The sequence below is a fragment of the Muntiacus reevesi genome, chromosome 21 (assembly GCF_963930625.1).
Source record: "Muntiacus reevesi chromosome 21, mMunRee1.1, whole genome shotgun sequence".
Taxonomy (NCBI): domain Eukaryota; kingdom Metazoa; phylum Chordata; class Mammalia; order Artiodactyla; family Cervidae; genus Muntiacus; species Muntiacus reevesi.
In genome coordinates this window covers 31,419,130-31,435,917 of record NC_089269.1, presented here as the reverse complement: position 1 = coordinate 31,435,917, position 16,788 = coordinate 31,419,130, and the positions used below count along the sequence as shown (strand labels likewise).

Genomic DNA, 16,788 nt, shown 5'->3' with positions numbered 1-16,788 from the left:
TAAGGTAATGGGATTTTTAACTAATAAGCAGGAAATACATAGTGGCAGGAAGTTGGTTTATGGGGAAATTTCCAGATTGGTTGCTGATGATACAGAAGAACAACTTCCTTGCACCCCGGAATGGTCTGAGACTAAATTGTCAACATGTGAATTTCTTTCTGGATGTAGTCTTTTTCGACAGCTCTTACCAGCCCCCAGACCTCCCTCTGCCCCCACCTCCACCCACAAAGCACTTTCTGCTTTCATAGTCTTCCCTCCCTTTCTTGCTAAAAGCTTTCTCCCAGTAAGGATATAAAATGCATCCATAGTAAGTAGGTAATTGCATGATTAACAGCTTAGCGCACCTGCCAGGGTAGTTGTATTTTAGCCACAGTTAGCTACTGAAACTACATCAGTGGCATTTTAAGCATGAGTAGGAATAAAGAAGGGTTTTTTAATCAGGGATTTTCTCAGACTTAAAAGTCGCCCCTCCTCCGTAACTGTTTATTCTATCCACGGATAAGGAATTCACTAATTCCAAATCAAATCCTTACACAAAATTACAGCTATTGGTTTATGACTGATGCTTCTACAGATTAGATGATATCCAGACATGGAGGGGTAGAAGCAGGATAAATGAGAGGGAAAGTACCCAATGATGACTAAACTAGGATTTTTCAAACATAAGCCAAATCAATTAACATGCTTTTCAAATTCCTACCAGTTAAAGTTGAAAACTTTATTGAGTCCCTCAACTTTTCTGTCCATCACGCCCCTAAAATGAATAATCTCTTCTGTCATTATGCACCTACTTCACTTTATAATAGTATAAGTAGCTTTTTTCAGAACACTTGCTACTTGCCAACAGATATCCTGAATAACTATTTTGCATTAAACAATGAAAACAAACCAAAATAAAATGGTTAAGAAAAAAGAAACACTCAATATGCAGGATTTTGCTTGCAACCCTGAGCTTAAAAAAGGTGAATAATGGAAAACACTCCAGTTATAACAAAATTGTGTATACATACACGATATGCTTATGTTCACCCAAACTGTAAATTGACTAACACAATCAAATGTCAATTTATAGTCAATCTTATTTCATTTCTATCCACCTGACTCACTATTCCCACCATCTGCACTGGGGTTTTTGTAAAGCATTTCTCAGACATACAATTTCATGTTCCACTATATCATTAAAAACAAGAATCATTTTTAAAAGCATAACCACAACATCACATTTAGAAAAAAACATAACTAGTGCACTAAAACAAAATAAGAAAAATAACCTAATATCACCAAGTTTAGAGTCAGTGTTAAAATGTCTCAGGTAGCCTCAAGTGCTTTTTTTAATAGTAGCTGGTTTATTTGAATCATGATCCAAAGAAGCCTCATGCAGTGCATTTTGTTCATGTTTCTTAATTTATAGGTCTCTCTTCCTATATATTTGTTGAAAAAACTGAATTGTTCTTTCTGAGAAATTTTCCATAGTTTTGAATTTTACTGATTACATCCTGTGTGTGCATGTTTTAAACACATGCTCTCTGTTCTGTTTACTGTATATTTTTAGTTAGATCTCCAGGCTTGATAAGATTAAAGCCTCACAAGGCTTGATAACATTCAAGTTATTTCTGTCTATCTATTTATTTTTAAAGTAGGTCATCAGTGACTGTATAATTCCTGTTGCTTTACATGGAAAGCTCATATATCTGCTTGTCTCTATTTTTATGACTGTGAAGTTGCTTAGTAAGTTCAGATGGTATCAGTCTGATCCATCCAGCACAAGTTGCCCATCAGCCTTTCAATTAAAAACTTTAATTGCAATTGGCAATTACTGCACAGATTTATTGTTTTATCAGGGATTGTACAGTGGTTGTATTCAAATTGCAATATTTTTCTGTATTTATTGAATATAATTATTTTTAAAAGAACTTTTATTATTTTGAGGTACATTCGTATAGAATGGCCCACTATTCATTCTTTGCAGGGTTGGGGGTACTGAGATTTGTGAATGTTTCTTTATATTGAATGAAAATTTCCAATCCAAGGTTATACTTTGATTAGCTATACTTTGTCATCTAGGCTCAGGAATATTCAGGTCCAAATGTAGAACTTACTTAGAGGTAGAATTTATTTCTGATCACCAAGGCTTTGCACTCATGTCTAAGAAGTGATCTAATTTCTATTTCACTTAAAATATAATTTATTAAATCTAGGCTTAAATATCTGTTTCTTTTATTCTTCTAGGTCAATCCGGAGGTCTATGTCTGAAAGTAAAGTATTTGGTTAGTAATTCATAAGATTACTCATGCACATGATACATTCTGTTTCTCTAAGAGTGATTTTCTTCTGTTAATGCCATAAAGTAACAGAAAGTGATGAATGAAAGACAAATTGATTTGTCTTTGAATTATATAGAAGAGATTTGAAAATGAAATATAGTTTTATTCTAATTTTAAATGGCTATGAAAAATAACAATAGAATGGGAAAGACTAGAGATCTCTTCAAGAAAATTAGTGATACCAAGGGAACATTTCATGCAAAAATGGGCACAATAAAGGACAGAAAAGGTATGGACCTAACAGAAGCAGAAGATATTAAGAAATGGCAAGAGTACACAGAAGAACTATACAAAAAAAAAATCTTAATGACCCAGATAACCACAATGGTGTGATCACTCATCTAGAGCCAGACATCCTGAAGGCAAGTTGGCCTTAGGAAGCATCACTATGAACAAAGCTAGTGGAGTTGATGGAGTTACAGTTGAGCTATTTCAAATCCTAAAAGATGATGTTGTGAAAGTGCTATACTCAATAAGACAGCAAATTTGGAAAACTCAGCAGTGGCCACAGGACTGGAAAAGGTCAGTTTTCATTCCAATCCCAAAAAGGCAATGCCAAAGAATGTTCAAACTACTGCAAAATTGCACTCATCTCACATGCTATCAAAGTAATGCTCAAAATTCTAAAAGCTAGGCTTCAACGGTATATGAACCAAAAACTTCCAGATGTTCAAGCTGGATTTAGAAAAGGAAGAGGAACCAGAAATCAAATTGCCAACATCCATCAGATCATAGAAGAAGCAAGAGTTCCAGAAAAGCATCTACTTCTGCTTTATTGAATACACCAAAGCCTTTGACTGTGTGGATCACAACAAACTGGAAAATTCTTCAAGAAATAGGAATACCAGACCACCTTACCTGCCTCCTGAGAAATCTCTATGAAGGTCAAGAAGCAACAGTAGAACTGGACATGGAAGAATGGACTGGTTCCAAACTGAGAAAAGAGTATTTCAAGGCTGTGTGTTGTCACCCTGCTTATGTAACTTATATGCAGAGTACATCATGCAAAATGATGGGCTGGATGAAGCACAAGCTGGAATCAAGATTGCAGGGAGAAATATCAATAACCTCAGATATGCAGATGACACGACCCAAATGGCAGAAAATGAAGAGGAACTGAATAGCCTCTTGATGAAAGTGAAAGAAGAGAGTGAAAAGCTGGCTTGAACCTCAACACAAAAAACTAAGATTATGGCATCCAGTCCCATCACTTTGTGGCAAATAGATGGGGAAACAGTGAAAATGGTAAGAGACTTTATTTTCTTGGGCTTCAAAATCACTGCAGATGGTGACTGCAGCCATGAAACTAAAAGACGTTAGCTCCTTGGAAGAAAAGCTATGACCAGCCTAGACAGCATATTAAAACACAGACATAACTTTGCTAACAAAGGTTCGTCTACTCAAATCTATGGTTTTTCCAGTAGTCAGGTATGGATGTGAGAGTTGGACTATAAAGAAAGCTGAGCACCAAAGAAATGATGCTTTTGAACTTTGGTGTTGGAGAAGACTCTTGAAAGTCTCTTGGGCTGCAAGGAGATCAAACCAGTCAATCCTAAGGGAAATCTGTCCTGAATATTCAATGGATGGACTGATGCTGAAGCTGGAACTCTAATACTTTGGCCACCTGATGTGAAGAACTGACTCATTGGAAAAGACCCTAATACTGGGAAAGATTGAAGGCAGGAGGAGAAGGGGACGACAGAGGATGAGATGGTTGGATGGCACCACTGACTTGATGGACGTGAATCTGAGCAAGCTCTGGGAGCTGGTGATGGACAGGGAAGCCTGGCGTGCTGCAGTCCATGGGGTCGCAAAGAGTCAGACACAAATGAACAACTGATCTGAACTGAAGACAAATAAACAGTTGTCTTATTCAGAATAATCTCCTTTTATACTAAAAAAAAAAAAAAAAAAAAAACCTCTTTTTAGTTTATTGGCTGATTACCTTCCAGTTTCCCAACTTTAGCTTGGAGGGCCCATAGTCAAGGTGATCTCTTAGCTATATTTTTATAGCTAGGAATTTATGAATGAAATAAACAATGGTTGAATATAAAAAACTTTTCATAGCATCTCAAGTACCAGCGATTTTCTTCAGTTTCTGTGGTTACAGTATACATAGTAATAACAGAGGCAATTGGTTTGATGTGTATTTTAATTCCTGTGCATGCTAAGTCATTTCAGTGTTGTCCAATTATTTGTGACCCTATGAACTATCCCACCAGGTTCCTTTGTCCATGGGATTCTCCAGTCAAGAATACTGTAGTGGGTTGCCAGGCCCTCATCCAGGTGATCTTCCCAACCCAGGGATCGAACTCAAGTCTCCTGGGACTCCTGCATTGCAGGCAGATTCTGAAGCAAAAATCTAATTATTTTTAGGAAGTTAATAGATGATACCTCTCTTTGCCATATAGATGATAGGGAGCCACTAATTATAAAACATTTGTAGTGACAAGACAACTGGATTATTCACTCAATAATTCATTTTTTATGCAGTTTTTCAGAGTGGTAGGCATACTTTCTCCCCAGCAGGGGTTAGGAGTTGAATACTCAAACTCCATTTTTCCTCTTTTCAAAGCCAGTTTCCTGGATAGGGTATGAAAAGTGCTCAGGCCAAAGTGGTGATCATCTATGAATGCATCTACTAAGGACATCTTCATTTTAATGGGGTCTGATATTCCACCAGTGGTAATATCCACAGGAGCTGAGTTATAGCTCATTTGTCAAGGTCCTGTGAGCACTAGTTGCTAAATATTTTGAATGTCAGCCCTGATTTGGATAGTGTGTGGCCTGAAATAAAAGGAAGTAGGCCAACTTTTATTTTCATTTATATATGCCATTTTCATAGTGTATTCAGTTTCTGCACACAAGACCCTATAATGTAATTTTTGAGGATAACCTGCCTTCTCTCGGTCAAATATCAAAGCAAATAGTGACTTTAAAAACAGCACAGCAAGAGGACTGACTTGTGGGCACAGCACAGGGGATGGGAAGAGTGGGAAGAATGGGGAGAGTGGCACTGACTATCTACACACCCTGCCACATGTGAAATAGATTCCTAGCAGGAAGCTGTTGTATAGTGCAGAAAGCTTAGATGGGGGATGGGGTGGGGAGGTCCAAGAGGGAAAGGCTATGTGTACACATAGAGCTGATTCACGTCATCGTTCAGCAGAAACAAGCATGGCCTTGTACAGCAATTCAGTTCAGTTCAGGTCAGTCGCTCAGTCGTGTCCGACTCTTTGTGACCCCATGAACCGCAGCACGCCAGGCCTCCCTGTCCATCACTAACTCCCGGAGTTTACTCAAACTCATGTCCATTGAGTCGGTGGTGCCATCCAGCCATCTCATCCTCTGTTGTCCCCTTCTCCTCCTGCCCCCAGTCCCTCCCAGCATCAGGGTCTTTTCCAACGAGTCAACTCTTCGCATGAGGTGGCCAATGTATTGGAGTTTCAGCTTCAGCATCAGTCTTTCCAATGAACACCCAGGACTGATCTCTTTTAGGATGAACTGGTTGGATTTCCTTGCAGTCCAAGGGACTCTCAAGAGTCTTCTCCAACACCACAGCAATTACATTCTACAAAAAAACAGCCAAGCATGCTGAGTTTGTGTAATACTTTGGTTACATTATTTAAACTTTGCTTTATCAATGATGTGGTACAACATGTGGGATGATTAGTTTCTGTAAGCAGGTAGAAGGGCTTCCAGACTTCCCTAGTAGCTCAACTGGTAAAGAATCTGCCTGCAATGCAGGAAATTTCAGTTGGATTCCTGGGTTGGGAAGATCCCATGAAGAAAGGTTAGGCTACCCACTCTAGTATTCTTGGGCTTCCCTGGTGGCTCAGATGGTAAAAAAAAATCCTCCTGCAATGCAAAAGACCTGGGTTCAAACCCTGGGTTGGGAAAATCCCATGGAGAAGGGAATGGCTACCCATGCCAGTAGTCTGATTGGAGGATTCCATGAACTGCAGAGTCCATGGGGTCGCAGAGAGTCAGACACGACTGAGCAACATTCACTAGAAGGGCTTCCAGGTCTTCATCCTGGCGCAGTTCAGTTCGTTACAGCTTGTGTTGACCTGCTCCAGGTGTTGGGAGAACAAAGCTAACACTTAGAAGAAAGTGATTGTTCTCCCAGTCAAGGATCTTAGAGTTTCTTTAAATAGCTCAGTGTTCTCTCCATATACTTCCTTAACCATTTTGTTAAAAAGAATGAAGAATGTGGAGGATGGAGCTACTTTCATATGTAAAAAAATAAATGGTTGTTAGTTCAAGAAAAATACTCCAAGAATAATGTAATCAAAAGTTTATCAAGAGTATTTCAGTAGCAACCTTCTACTATCTACGTGGGCGTCCTTACTTAGTTCATAGAAAAAAAAAAAATGGGAGCCCACAGGACATTGATTGTATTCATGAGGAACCAGAACTCTCCAGAATGGACCACAATGCTTTCTTAACATATTACTTACCATGTTACCACTGTGTGCTCAATTTGTTTTGATATCAAATTTTCTACACTTACTGGACAGATGTTACTGTGACTTCTTCTAACCAACCTTCTGCTTTACTTTAGAGGGAAAAACTGTGAATGACACAATTTGGCAGGAACCCAGCAAGTCTGAGAATGACTCCCACATCAGAAGACTCTGTGAGCTCAAAGGTAATTGCTAAATTTAGTTCCCACTGACTTTGCATTTTCCCAAAGTAATATAAAGCGCAAGTAAGAAAAATTTGCATCTTTCTTCATTAAAATAAGCATTGCATTATGGTCTACTTAAAAAGGAAAAACTAATAGATTAGAATGTGTATATTATTAATAGAATATATACTTGTGTGTGTAGGTGAACAGACATGCAGAAGGGAAGTAGAATTTAATTAAGTTCCCTGTTGAAGTGAAGAATCAGTTACAAAAAATTTGAAATACTTTAATGTCTAAAATAATGCAAAAATATATTAAAACTCAACACATAGTAAAACCTTCTAAAAATAACATTGATATATTAACCTTTGTGATTTTTAGATTTTCTTTAAATATTTAAGAGAAATACCCTTGACTATTAATGAAAAACTATGTCATTTTATTTAAAAAAATCTGAAGAAGAGCCAATTAGCAGCCAGGTATAAGAAACTTTATTAATAATAAATGATTTCATAATTAAAATTACTTAACTTTGGAAAGGTTATGAATAAAACAGAAAGTCTTAAGAGTTCACAAAGATGGACAAGAACATAAAAAATTAATATCCTTGGTATTTTCCTTCAATGTTACTGGAATAAATAATTGCTCATATTAGTTATTGATTATTTAACTATTTGTATTTTTAAATTTAATTTGAATTTTAAATTTAATTTTAAAAGATATTTTAATATTTGGGGACAAATATTTTTATAGTTACAAATTACATGGTATGATTGTTCAAATTTTGCCTTTTGAGTGCTGTGAAGGAGCTCATAGATTTACAAAGTAATCATTTATGAAAATAATCATTTTCCTTTGAACTCTTTCAATTTTATCCAAGATTGAATAATGTTCTAGTGAATAGTTTTGAGCTTAATTTCAATGTGTACAGATTTCTCCATTATAAATAAATAAATAAGTGAACCATTTGGGGATTATTTTAGACATTTTTAAAAAATTATAAGGTAGGCAATGTTTTACTTACATTGTGTTTGATTAAATTCTGTCTTTACCTCGTGAATGTTAGTGATATTCATTCACACCTTGGTTAGTTAATTAAACTTTCATCCACCCATCCATTCACTCATCCATCTCTGTAATAAGCACATGTTACTTTTAGATTATTCCACATCAACCTATGAATAAAGAAGTTATAACTATATTATAGAATATTTTTGTTATAAATTTTTCCATAAACCTCTTCAAGTATTCTATTTTCTTAAACTTCCTTTCTGTAAAATGTTGTGGTGTTTGTTTTAAACTTAGCAGTCATAGGTAAGGAATTCTATTACAGTTATATTGACAAAGCAGCAAAAAATCTTGGCCAATGGTGAGGTGTTTTCTGATTAGTGATCTCTTTGTCAGAGAACAAAAAGGAAAACCTTTACAGACTTTCCCACTTTGAAATTTCTCAGATTCTTAAGTGCTCCTGTGTTCAATCTGTCTGTGCATGCACACACACACACACACACACACACACACACACACACACATACTCTCACACTCACGAATGTGCCTAAGAAGTTCAGTTGACATTTCAGCAGTACCAGCTGAGTCATAGGACATTGCCTAGGGATTAACGCTGTGCTAGAAAGAGACAATGGCCTGAGACCAATGCCGTTGGTGCCATTGTAAATTGAAGGGAGAAATTTAGTAGGGTAGGATGAGCCACAAGTGTGGAATTGAATTTTATGGGTGTAGTAGTTTCCTCTGGAAGGCTCAGAATATTTCTAAGCAATTAGTGCCCTACATATCAACCTATAATATTTCTTTCTCATTTTAAACAGTATTTTTTGCTGTTAATTGAATAATTACTTAAGAGTGGTTTATTGGGCCGGAGGATAGGCAGTATGTGAGGTTTACTGAGATGAAGACAGGTAGGTACATCATTGCCATCATCCACGGCCCATGATTTTATTGAACACTAAAGATGAAATTGTAAAAGTCATCTTTCAATAAAACAGAAGAAAATATGTAGGGAAATTTTAAGAGTGACATTAACATAAAGAATAAGTTATAAACTCCAAGAACCAAAAAAGTTCCATTTCTCTCAATTTCAGTTACAAAATGATATTTCCACATGGTACAAGTTATATTAACAGCAAAAATTTAGTCCTCTAGAGTATTGGGCCTGACAAAATACACTTCCACAGGTTATACTAATATTAAGCTAAGGATTTGTGCCTGGTATTTTAATCCATAAAGATATTCACATAACCCAAAAATATGACTGTGTTATGTTGGTTAAGACAAAAATTTATCACAATAAGTTGAGCTAGAAGCATTTTCAGTTGATGTGGTCCATTTCCTACTTCTAAGAATATTTTTATCTCAATCTGTATATGTGATACTGAGACAACATCTGTAAAATACATGTGGGTTAAATTGAATGCTCAGGACTTTACCACTGAAAGATTGACATAGCTTAGCCAATTAATTAAGGGAAACTAATCTGTAGTTTTGTTTGTTGTTTTATTTTCAGCACTCTAAACAGGCAGAATATTAATAACATTCATTTTATTAAATTAAGATCGATTTAAAAATTTTTTTAAATATATTTTGACCTTAATTTTATGGGGGGAAAAGCCTGAAAAGAATTGACTTTTTGAAATCTATGCATTGGAATTTACCCAAGATCAAATTATGATTTAAGTAAAGACATTTTTAAGAAGAGGGCTTTCATTATTTTATACCAAAAAGTACAAAGAACAAAAACAAAGCCAAATTTTAAAAAAAGATAAAAGAAACAAAACATATTTGCAGATTTAGAAATTTTTTTTCAAACAGTGTGATATGGTAGACTATACCATGAATGAAACAGAAAATATGTTTTAAAAAAATGGTATATTTTTGTAAAGTTTGTAAGAAGCTGGATACATTCAGGAAATACGTTTAGTAATGAAAGGAGAATTAACTCCACTCATACTACTGCAAAATTATTTTTAAAATGAATCCTCTTTACATGTGATTTTGATGAGATTCATTATAAAAATCCCATTGGTAGAGACATTAGGACCTTCCAGTTTAACAGTGGAATTGCCATTTGCTCGAAGTATTCTTTCCTGAATTTTAGTCAGTATCATTATTTGGCTAGCAAGCATATAAATATTTTGACTGAACTTCTCTGGATCTTATTAAGCCTTCTTTATTGGCATGTTATCCTCATTTTCAAGATAGTAAATGTATATAGTAACAAGTGTGTTTACCATTCTGTGTAATTTTCAGGAGCCACAATATTTGATTGAGACATTATTTCCCAAGAGCATGTGATTTAACTCAGATTAGACTGGCCTACGTGAGGAATGACAGAGAGAAACCTGATTTCACACCTGAATGTGCTGTGTGTAAATAAACTTCCAGAGCAAAGGTTGCCTGCAAAACCAGTCTTTTTTAATTTTAAGGAAGTCTATCTGAATTGAATGTGAACATTCTGAGATTTAGTGTTTTGTACAAAAGAATCTTGGAATCCCTTCCATTCTTTAGGAGAGTTCTGACTAGGATTAGAGTTACCTGAGTAAGGTCAGAAGTCTAATTTCCATTAGAAGCACCTAGAAGCTGAGTAGAGATATTGCTTTTTTAACCAAATCCCCCTTTTTTTCTGCATCTGCATTTGAAGGAGACTTGGAATCTGAATGTTTATGCTGAAAGATACATTCTTAAGTATACTGCCATTTGTGCCTGCTATGTAGTCCATGCATGTGCAGATAATCTACTGCTACAACCAACCAACCCAAACCTTAGCGACATAAAGCAAAATTTCATTAGACTTATAGATTTTGCAAGCCAGGGATTCAGTCAAAGTAGCACTTCACAACATCTGAGGCTTCTTTTCAGTTCAGTGCAGTTCAGTTCATTTCAATCGCTCAGTCGTGTCCAACTCTTTGCGACCCCATGAATCGCAGCACGCCAGGCCTCCCTGTCCATGACCAACTCCCGGAGTTTACTCAAACTCAACGCCCATCGAGTTGGTGATGCCATCCAACCATCTCATCCTCTGTCATCCCCTCTCCTCCTGCCCCCAACCCCTCCCAGCATCAGGGTCTTTTCTTTCAGGAAGTCTTAAATGGCTGTTGTTGTTATTGTTCAGTCCCTCAGTCGTGTCTGACTCTTTGCAACCCCATGGACTGCAGCACGCCAGGCTTCCCTGTCCTTCACCATCTCCCAGAGTTTGCTCAAACTCACGTCCATCGAGTCGGTGATGCCATCCAGCCATCTCACCCTCTGTCGCCCCCTTCTTCTCCTGGCCTCAATCCTTCCCAGCATCAGGGTCTTTTCCAATGAGTCAGCTCTTCTCATCAGGAAGTCAGAGGATTAGAGTTTCGGCATCATTCCTTCCAGTGAATATTCAGGGTTGATTTCCTTTAGGAGTGACTGGTTTGATCTTCTTGCTGTTCAAGGGATTCTCAAGAGTCTTCTCCAGCACTGCAATTGGAAGACATCAATTTTTCAGTGCACAGCTTTCTTTTTCGTTCCATCTCTCACATCTGTATATGACTACTTGAGGAGGACTTACATGTCTGATGGCCGGAATCATCTAGACGTTTCTTCACTTACGTGCTGGGTACCTTTCTGGGATAACTGCAGGTTGGGCTCAGCTGGGACATTCACCTGAGAACCAACATGTGGCCTCCCCATGTAGGCTCAAGGTTTTCCCAGGTTAAAGGCTGGGTTTCAAGAGGGAGAGACACCAGAGGGAGCTTCACCCATCACACAAGGAAGTGTCTAGAGAGTGAGCATCACAGAAGATCCAGGTAGAAGCTGCCAGCTTCTACTGACCCAGATTTGGAGGTTACAGAATATAACTTTGGCTGCATTCTCCTCTGACAAACAGATCATTATAGCCAGTTCAATTCAATAGAAGGAGAATTAAATTCTATTTCTTGGTGGAGGCATGCCAAGGTCACAGTGAGAACAACATACTGTTGTGACTGTCTTTGGAAACTATAACTTGCATATGGCCTTATTCAGTTATTGCCTTTGTTGATACTTAGGACCAAGTTGCTCTTATCTTTATAATTTTTTTTTTTTTTTTTTTTTTTGGTAGGGTAACATTTGGGAGTTAGGGCTTCCTAGGTGGCACTAGTGGTAAAGAATACACATGCCCGTGTAGGAGACAAAAGCAATGTAGTTTCCTTCTCTGGGGCAGGAAGATCCCCTGGAGAAGGGCATGGCAACCCACTCCAGTATTCTAGCCAGGAAAATCCCAAGAACAGAGGAGCCTGGTGGCCTATAGTCCATAGGGTCCCAAAGAGTCAGACATGACTGAAGTGACTTAGCACGAACAGATGCAACATATGGGTGATAACAAATACAGAAAATGTATAAGGTTACAAAACAAATAGCTAATCTTCATAAAATGCCAATGTCCTGGTGTTCATTTCTTAATTCAAAACCCTCAAATTCTCTCAATTTTTAACCTGAGGCTACACATGGGTAGCTTTACAAATAAAATTATTTTAAGAAAAAGTTTGCATTCCCACCAACAGTGTAAGAGGGTTCCCTTTTCTCCACACCCTCTCCAGCATTTATTGCTTGTAGACTTTTGGATAGCAGCCATCCTGACTGGCGTGTAATGGTACCTCATTGTGGTTTTGATTTGCATTTCTCTGATGATGAGTGATGTTGAGCATCTTTTCATGTGTTTGTTAGCCATCTGTATGTCTTCTTTGGAGAAATGTCTGTTTAGTTCTTTGGCCCATTTTTTGATTGGGTCGTTTATTTTTCTGGAATTGAGCTTCAGGAGTTGCTTGTATATTTTTGAGATTAATCCTTTGTCTGTTTCCTCATTTGTTATTATTTTCTCCCAATCTGAGGGCTGTCTTTTCACCTTACTTACAGTTTCCTTTGTTGTGCAAAAGCTTTTAATTTTCATTAGGTCCCATTTGTTTATTTTTGCTTTTATTTCCAATATTCTGGGAGGTGGGTCATAGAAGATCTTGCTGTGATTTATGTCGGAGAGTGTTTTGCCTATGTTCTCCTCTAGGAGTTTTATAGTTTCTGGTCTTACATTTAGATCTTTAATCCATTTTGAGTTTATTTTTGTGTATGGTGTTAGAAAGTGTTCTAGTTTCATTCTTTTACAAGTGGTTGACCAGTTTTCCCAGCACCACTTGTTAAAGAGATTGTCTTTTTTCCATTGTATATCCTTGCCTCCTTTGTCAAAGATGAGGTGTCCATATGTTCGTGGATTTATCTCTGGGCTTTCTATTCTATTCCATTGATCTATATTTCTGTCTTTGTGCCAGTACCATACTGTCTTGATGACTGTGGCTTTGTAGTAGAGTCTGAAGTCAGGCAGGTTGATTCCTCCAGTTCCATTCTTCTTTCTCAAGATTACTTTGGCTATTCGAGGTTTTTTGTATTTCCATACAAATTGTGAAATTATTTGTTCTAGTTCTGTGAAAAATACCGTTGGTAACTTGATAGGGATTGCATTGAATCTATAGATTGCTTTGGGTAGAATAGCCATTTTGATAATATTGATTCTTCCAATCCATGAGCACGGTATGTTTCTCCATCTGTTTGTGTCCTCTTTGATTTCTTTCATCAGTGTTTTATAGTTTTCTATGTATAGGTCTTTTGTTTCTTTAGGTAGATATACTCCTAAGTATTTTATTCTTTTTGTTGCAATGGTGAATGGTATTGTTTCCTTAATTCCTCTTTCTGTTTTTTCATTGTTAGTGTATAGGAATGCAAGGGATTTCTGTGTGTTAATTTTATATCCTGCAACTTTACTATATTCATTGATTAGCTCTAATAATTTTCTGGAAGAGTCTTTAGGGTTTTCTATGTAGAGGATCATGTCATCTGCAAACAGCGAGAGTTTCACTTCTTCTTTTCCTATATGGATTCCTTTTATGTCTTTTTCTGCTCTGATTGCTGTGGCCAAAACTTCCAACACTATGTTGAATAGTAGTGGTGAGAGTGGGCATCCTTGTCTTGTTCCTGATTTCAGAGGAAATGCTTTCAATTTTTCACCATTGAGGGTGATGCTTGCTGTGGGTTTGTCATATATAGCTTTTATTATGTTGAGGTATGTTCCTTCTATTCCTGCTTTCTGGAGAGTTTTAATCATAAATGAGTGTTGAATTTTGTCAAAGGCTTTCTCTGCATCTATTGAGATAATCATATGGTTTTTATCTTTCAATTTGTTAATGTGGTGTATTACGTTGATTGATTTGCGGATATTAAAGAATCCTTGCATTCCTGGGATAAAGCCCACTTGGTCATGGTGTATGAATGCAAACTAGTACAGCCACTATGGAAAACAGTGTGGAGATTTCTTAAAAAACTGGAAATAGAACTACCATATGACCCAGCAATACCACTTCTAGGCATACACACTGAGGAATCCAGATCTGAAAGAGACACGTGCACCCCAATGTTCATTGCAGCACTGTTTATAATAGCCAGGACATGGAAGCAACCCAGATGCCCATCAGCAGATGAATGGATAAGGAAGCTGTGGTACATATACACCATGGAATATTACTCAGCCGTTAAAAAGAATTCATTTGAATCAGTTCTAATGAGATGGATGAAACTGGAGCCCATTATACAGAGTGAAGTAAGCCAGAAAGATAAAGAACATTACAGTATACTAACACATATATACGGAATTTAGATAGATGGTGGCGATAACCCTATATGCAAAACAGAAAAAGAGACACAGAAGTACAGAACAGACTTTTGAACTCTGGGGGAGAAGGTGAGGGTGGGATGTTTTGAAAGAACAGCATGTATACTATCTATGGTGAAACGGACCACCAGCCCAGGTGGGATACATGAGTCAGGTGCTCGGGCCTGGTGCGCTGGGAGGACCCTGAGGAGTCGGGTGGGGAGGGAGGTGGGAGGGGGGATCGGGATGGGGAATACGTGTAACTATATGGCTGATTCATGTCAATGTATGACAAAACCCACTGAAATGTTGTAAAGTGATTGGCCTCCAACTAATAAAATAATATTTAAAAAAAAAAAAAAAAAGAAAAATGTAATAAATTGAACATTAATCAAAATAAAAAAAAAAAATAAAAATAAAAATAAAAAAAAAAAAAAGAAAAAGTTTGTTTAGGTCAGACAATATTTTCAAAATCAGGAAATTTTACCTTAAAATTCATACATTTATACTTGAAAAACATGAGGGACAAATTGTCAATCTTGGATCCAACATCTGAGGTGATTTCAGTTGAGAGAGCTGAGAACAATGGCTGCCCGTTAGCAGTGGTGGACCTTCACCTCACCACAGATCTCCCCATGTCTCCTTGTCAAAATTCGCTTCATTTAGTTAAATTACTTATTTGCCTTCTGTTCGTATTTGTGTCTGCAACATTGGCCTAGAGGGTTATGTCCACATTTCTCTGCCTATAGCACTCAAGGCCCATTACCATTTGGCCTTCCTCACCCACCCAGCCTCACCTCCTCCTATACAGCATCCATAATTCCCTTCTGACGTGACCTATCTCAAATTCTACTTTTAATTAAGCCTGTTGCTCTTATTCCACACTATAGGTTAGTGGTGACAGCATTGTTGTTGTATGTGTAACTTGTACTTTTCTTCTGTGTTTCCAGACTATCCCCATTCTTCAAGCCCACAGAGACCCTGCCTCCTCCATGAGTTTACAGTGGGGCATAGTATTCTCTCCCCACAGTAGTGTCTGAGTTACTCATTTTACTGCCTCACACTGTATATAAGGGAGGTAAATACAGTACACACATTTCTCACTCACAGACTTCCAGATTCAAGAGTACAGGAACCTACCTCACTTTCTTTTCCTGCACCCCGAAGAAGAATTATAGAGGGAGCTCTCCAAAATTCAGGTTAAAGGGATCAGAAAAAGAAAGGCAATGAAAAGGAATAAAGGAATAGAGGAAAGAATATATTTTTTTTCCAAGTACAGAAACTTAAAAGGCTATAAAAACTCTGCTTCTAGCTTCTTGACCCTGTGATGGAAGATCTCACTTTAAAGAGCCAGATCATAAAAACAGCTCATTTTAAAATTTCATTGTTTTCTGGAACCCTGTAGTGTGGTAACTCAGATGTAAAATATTAACTTATTGGTGTAAATAACTCTGAGACTGAGCTGTGAATTTGCCTTATCTTGTAACCATAGCTATAATGGGAATTTGGGGAAAAATTTTCTCCTATTTTCTGTATAGAGGATAGGTCTTGCCTGTCCCCTCCTCCCCTGAAGAATGTAAGAATGAAAAATAGTAGAAAATTGAAGTGGTGACTGGAAGTAAAACAGAGTAAAAGTGATAAAAGAAGTCACTGGACTGATTGCTAGGTGACTTCTGTGGGTCTCAGTATCCCCATCTGTAAACCAGCAGGTTTGGATTAAGTGATCCATGAAGTCCTGTCTTCTTTTAGCACATGGTGTATTTCAGATTTAAATAAATGGACCCCTTGTACAGGACCTGAAAGGGAATGCTACTGTCTTTTGAAAAGGTTTAATTTAGCTGCAAGCAAATGGATGACACATTCCAAAGCTTTTACCAAAGCAGGCAGAGAAGAATTTTAGCATAAATAATTCATGTTGAGAAGACATAAGCTAATGAAGCTCAAAATACCAGGGATGGAAAGCTCAGTTTAACAGAAACAAGTGAGGTGATAGTTTCATGAAATCATAGCATTTTGGAGTCAGAAGCGGTTTAGTAGCTTGGATGCTACTGTTTAATAAAATGGGATGGGGGGAAACTGAGTCCCAGAAAAATTTCATGACTTGCTCAACTGGTCAGACACAACTAGTCAGAGACAGTCTTCATTTTTATTTTGTTTAATTTCTATTTAATTTTGAC

The 16,788-nt window shown here is 37.2% G+C and overlaps 1 protein-coding gene across 1 annotated transcript in view; it reads left to right on the top strand.

The window, feature by feature from the left end:
- The first annotated feature begins 2,240 nt into the window (after window positions 1-2,240).
- Window positions 2,241-16,788, top strand: part of SAMSN1 (SAM domain, SH3 domain and nuclear localization signals 1) — a 132,932-nt gene continuing 118,384 nt past the window's right edge. The window contains exons 1-2 of the mRNA XM_065913579.1: window positions 2,241-2,267; window positions 6,889-6,975. Of these exons, the coding sequence (XP_065769651.1) occupies window positions 2,246-2,267; window positions 6,889-6,975 (109 nt within the window). The 5' untranslated portion in view covers window positions 2,241-2,245. The remainder of the gene's footprint in view (window positions 2,268-6,888; window positions 6,976-16,788) is intronic.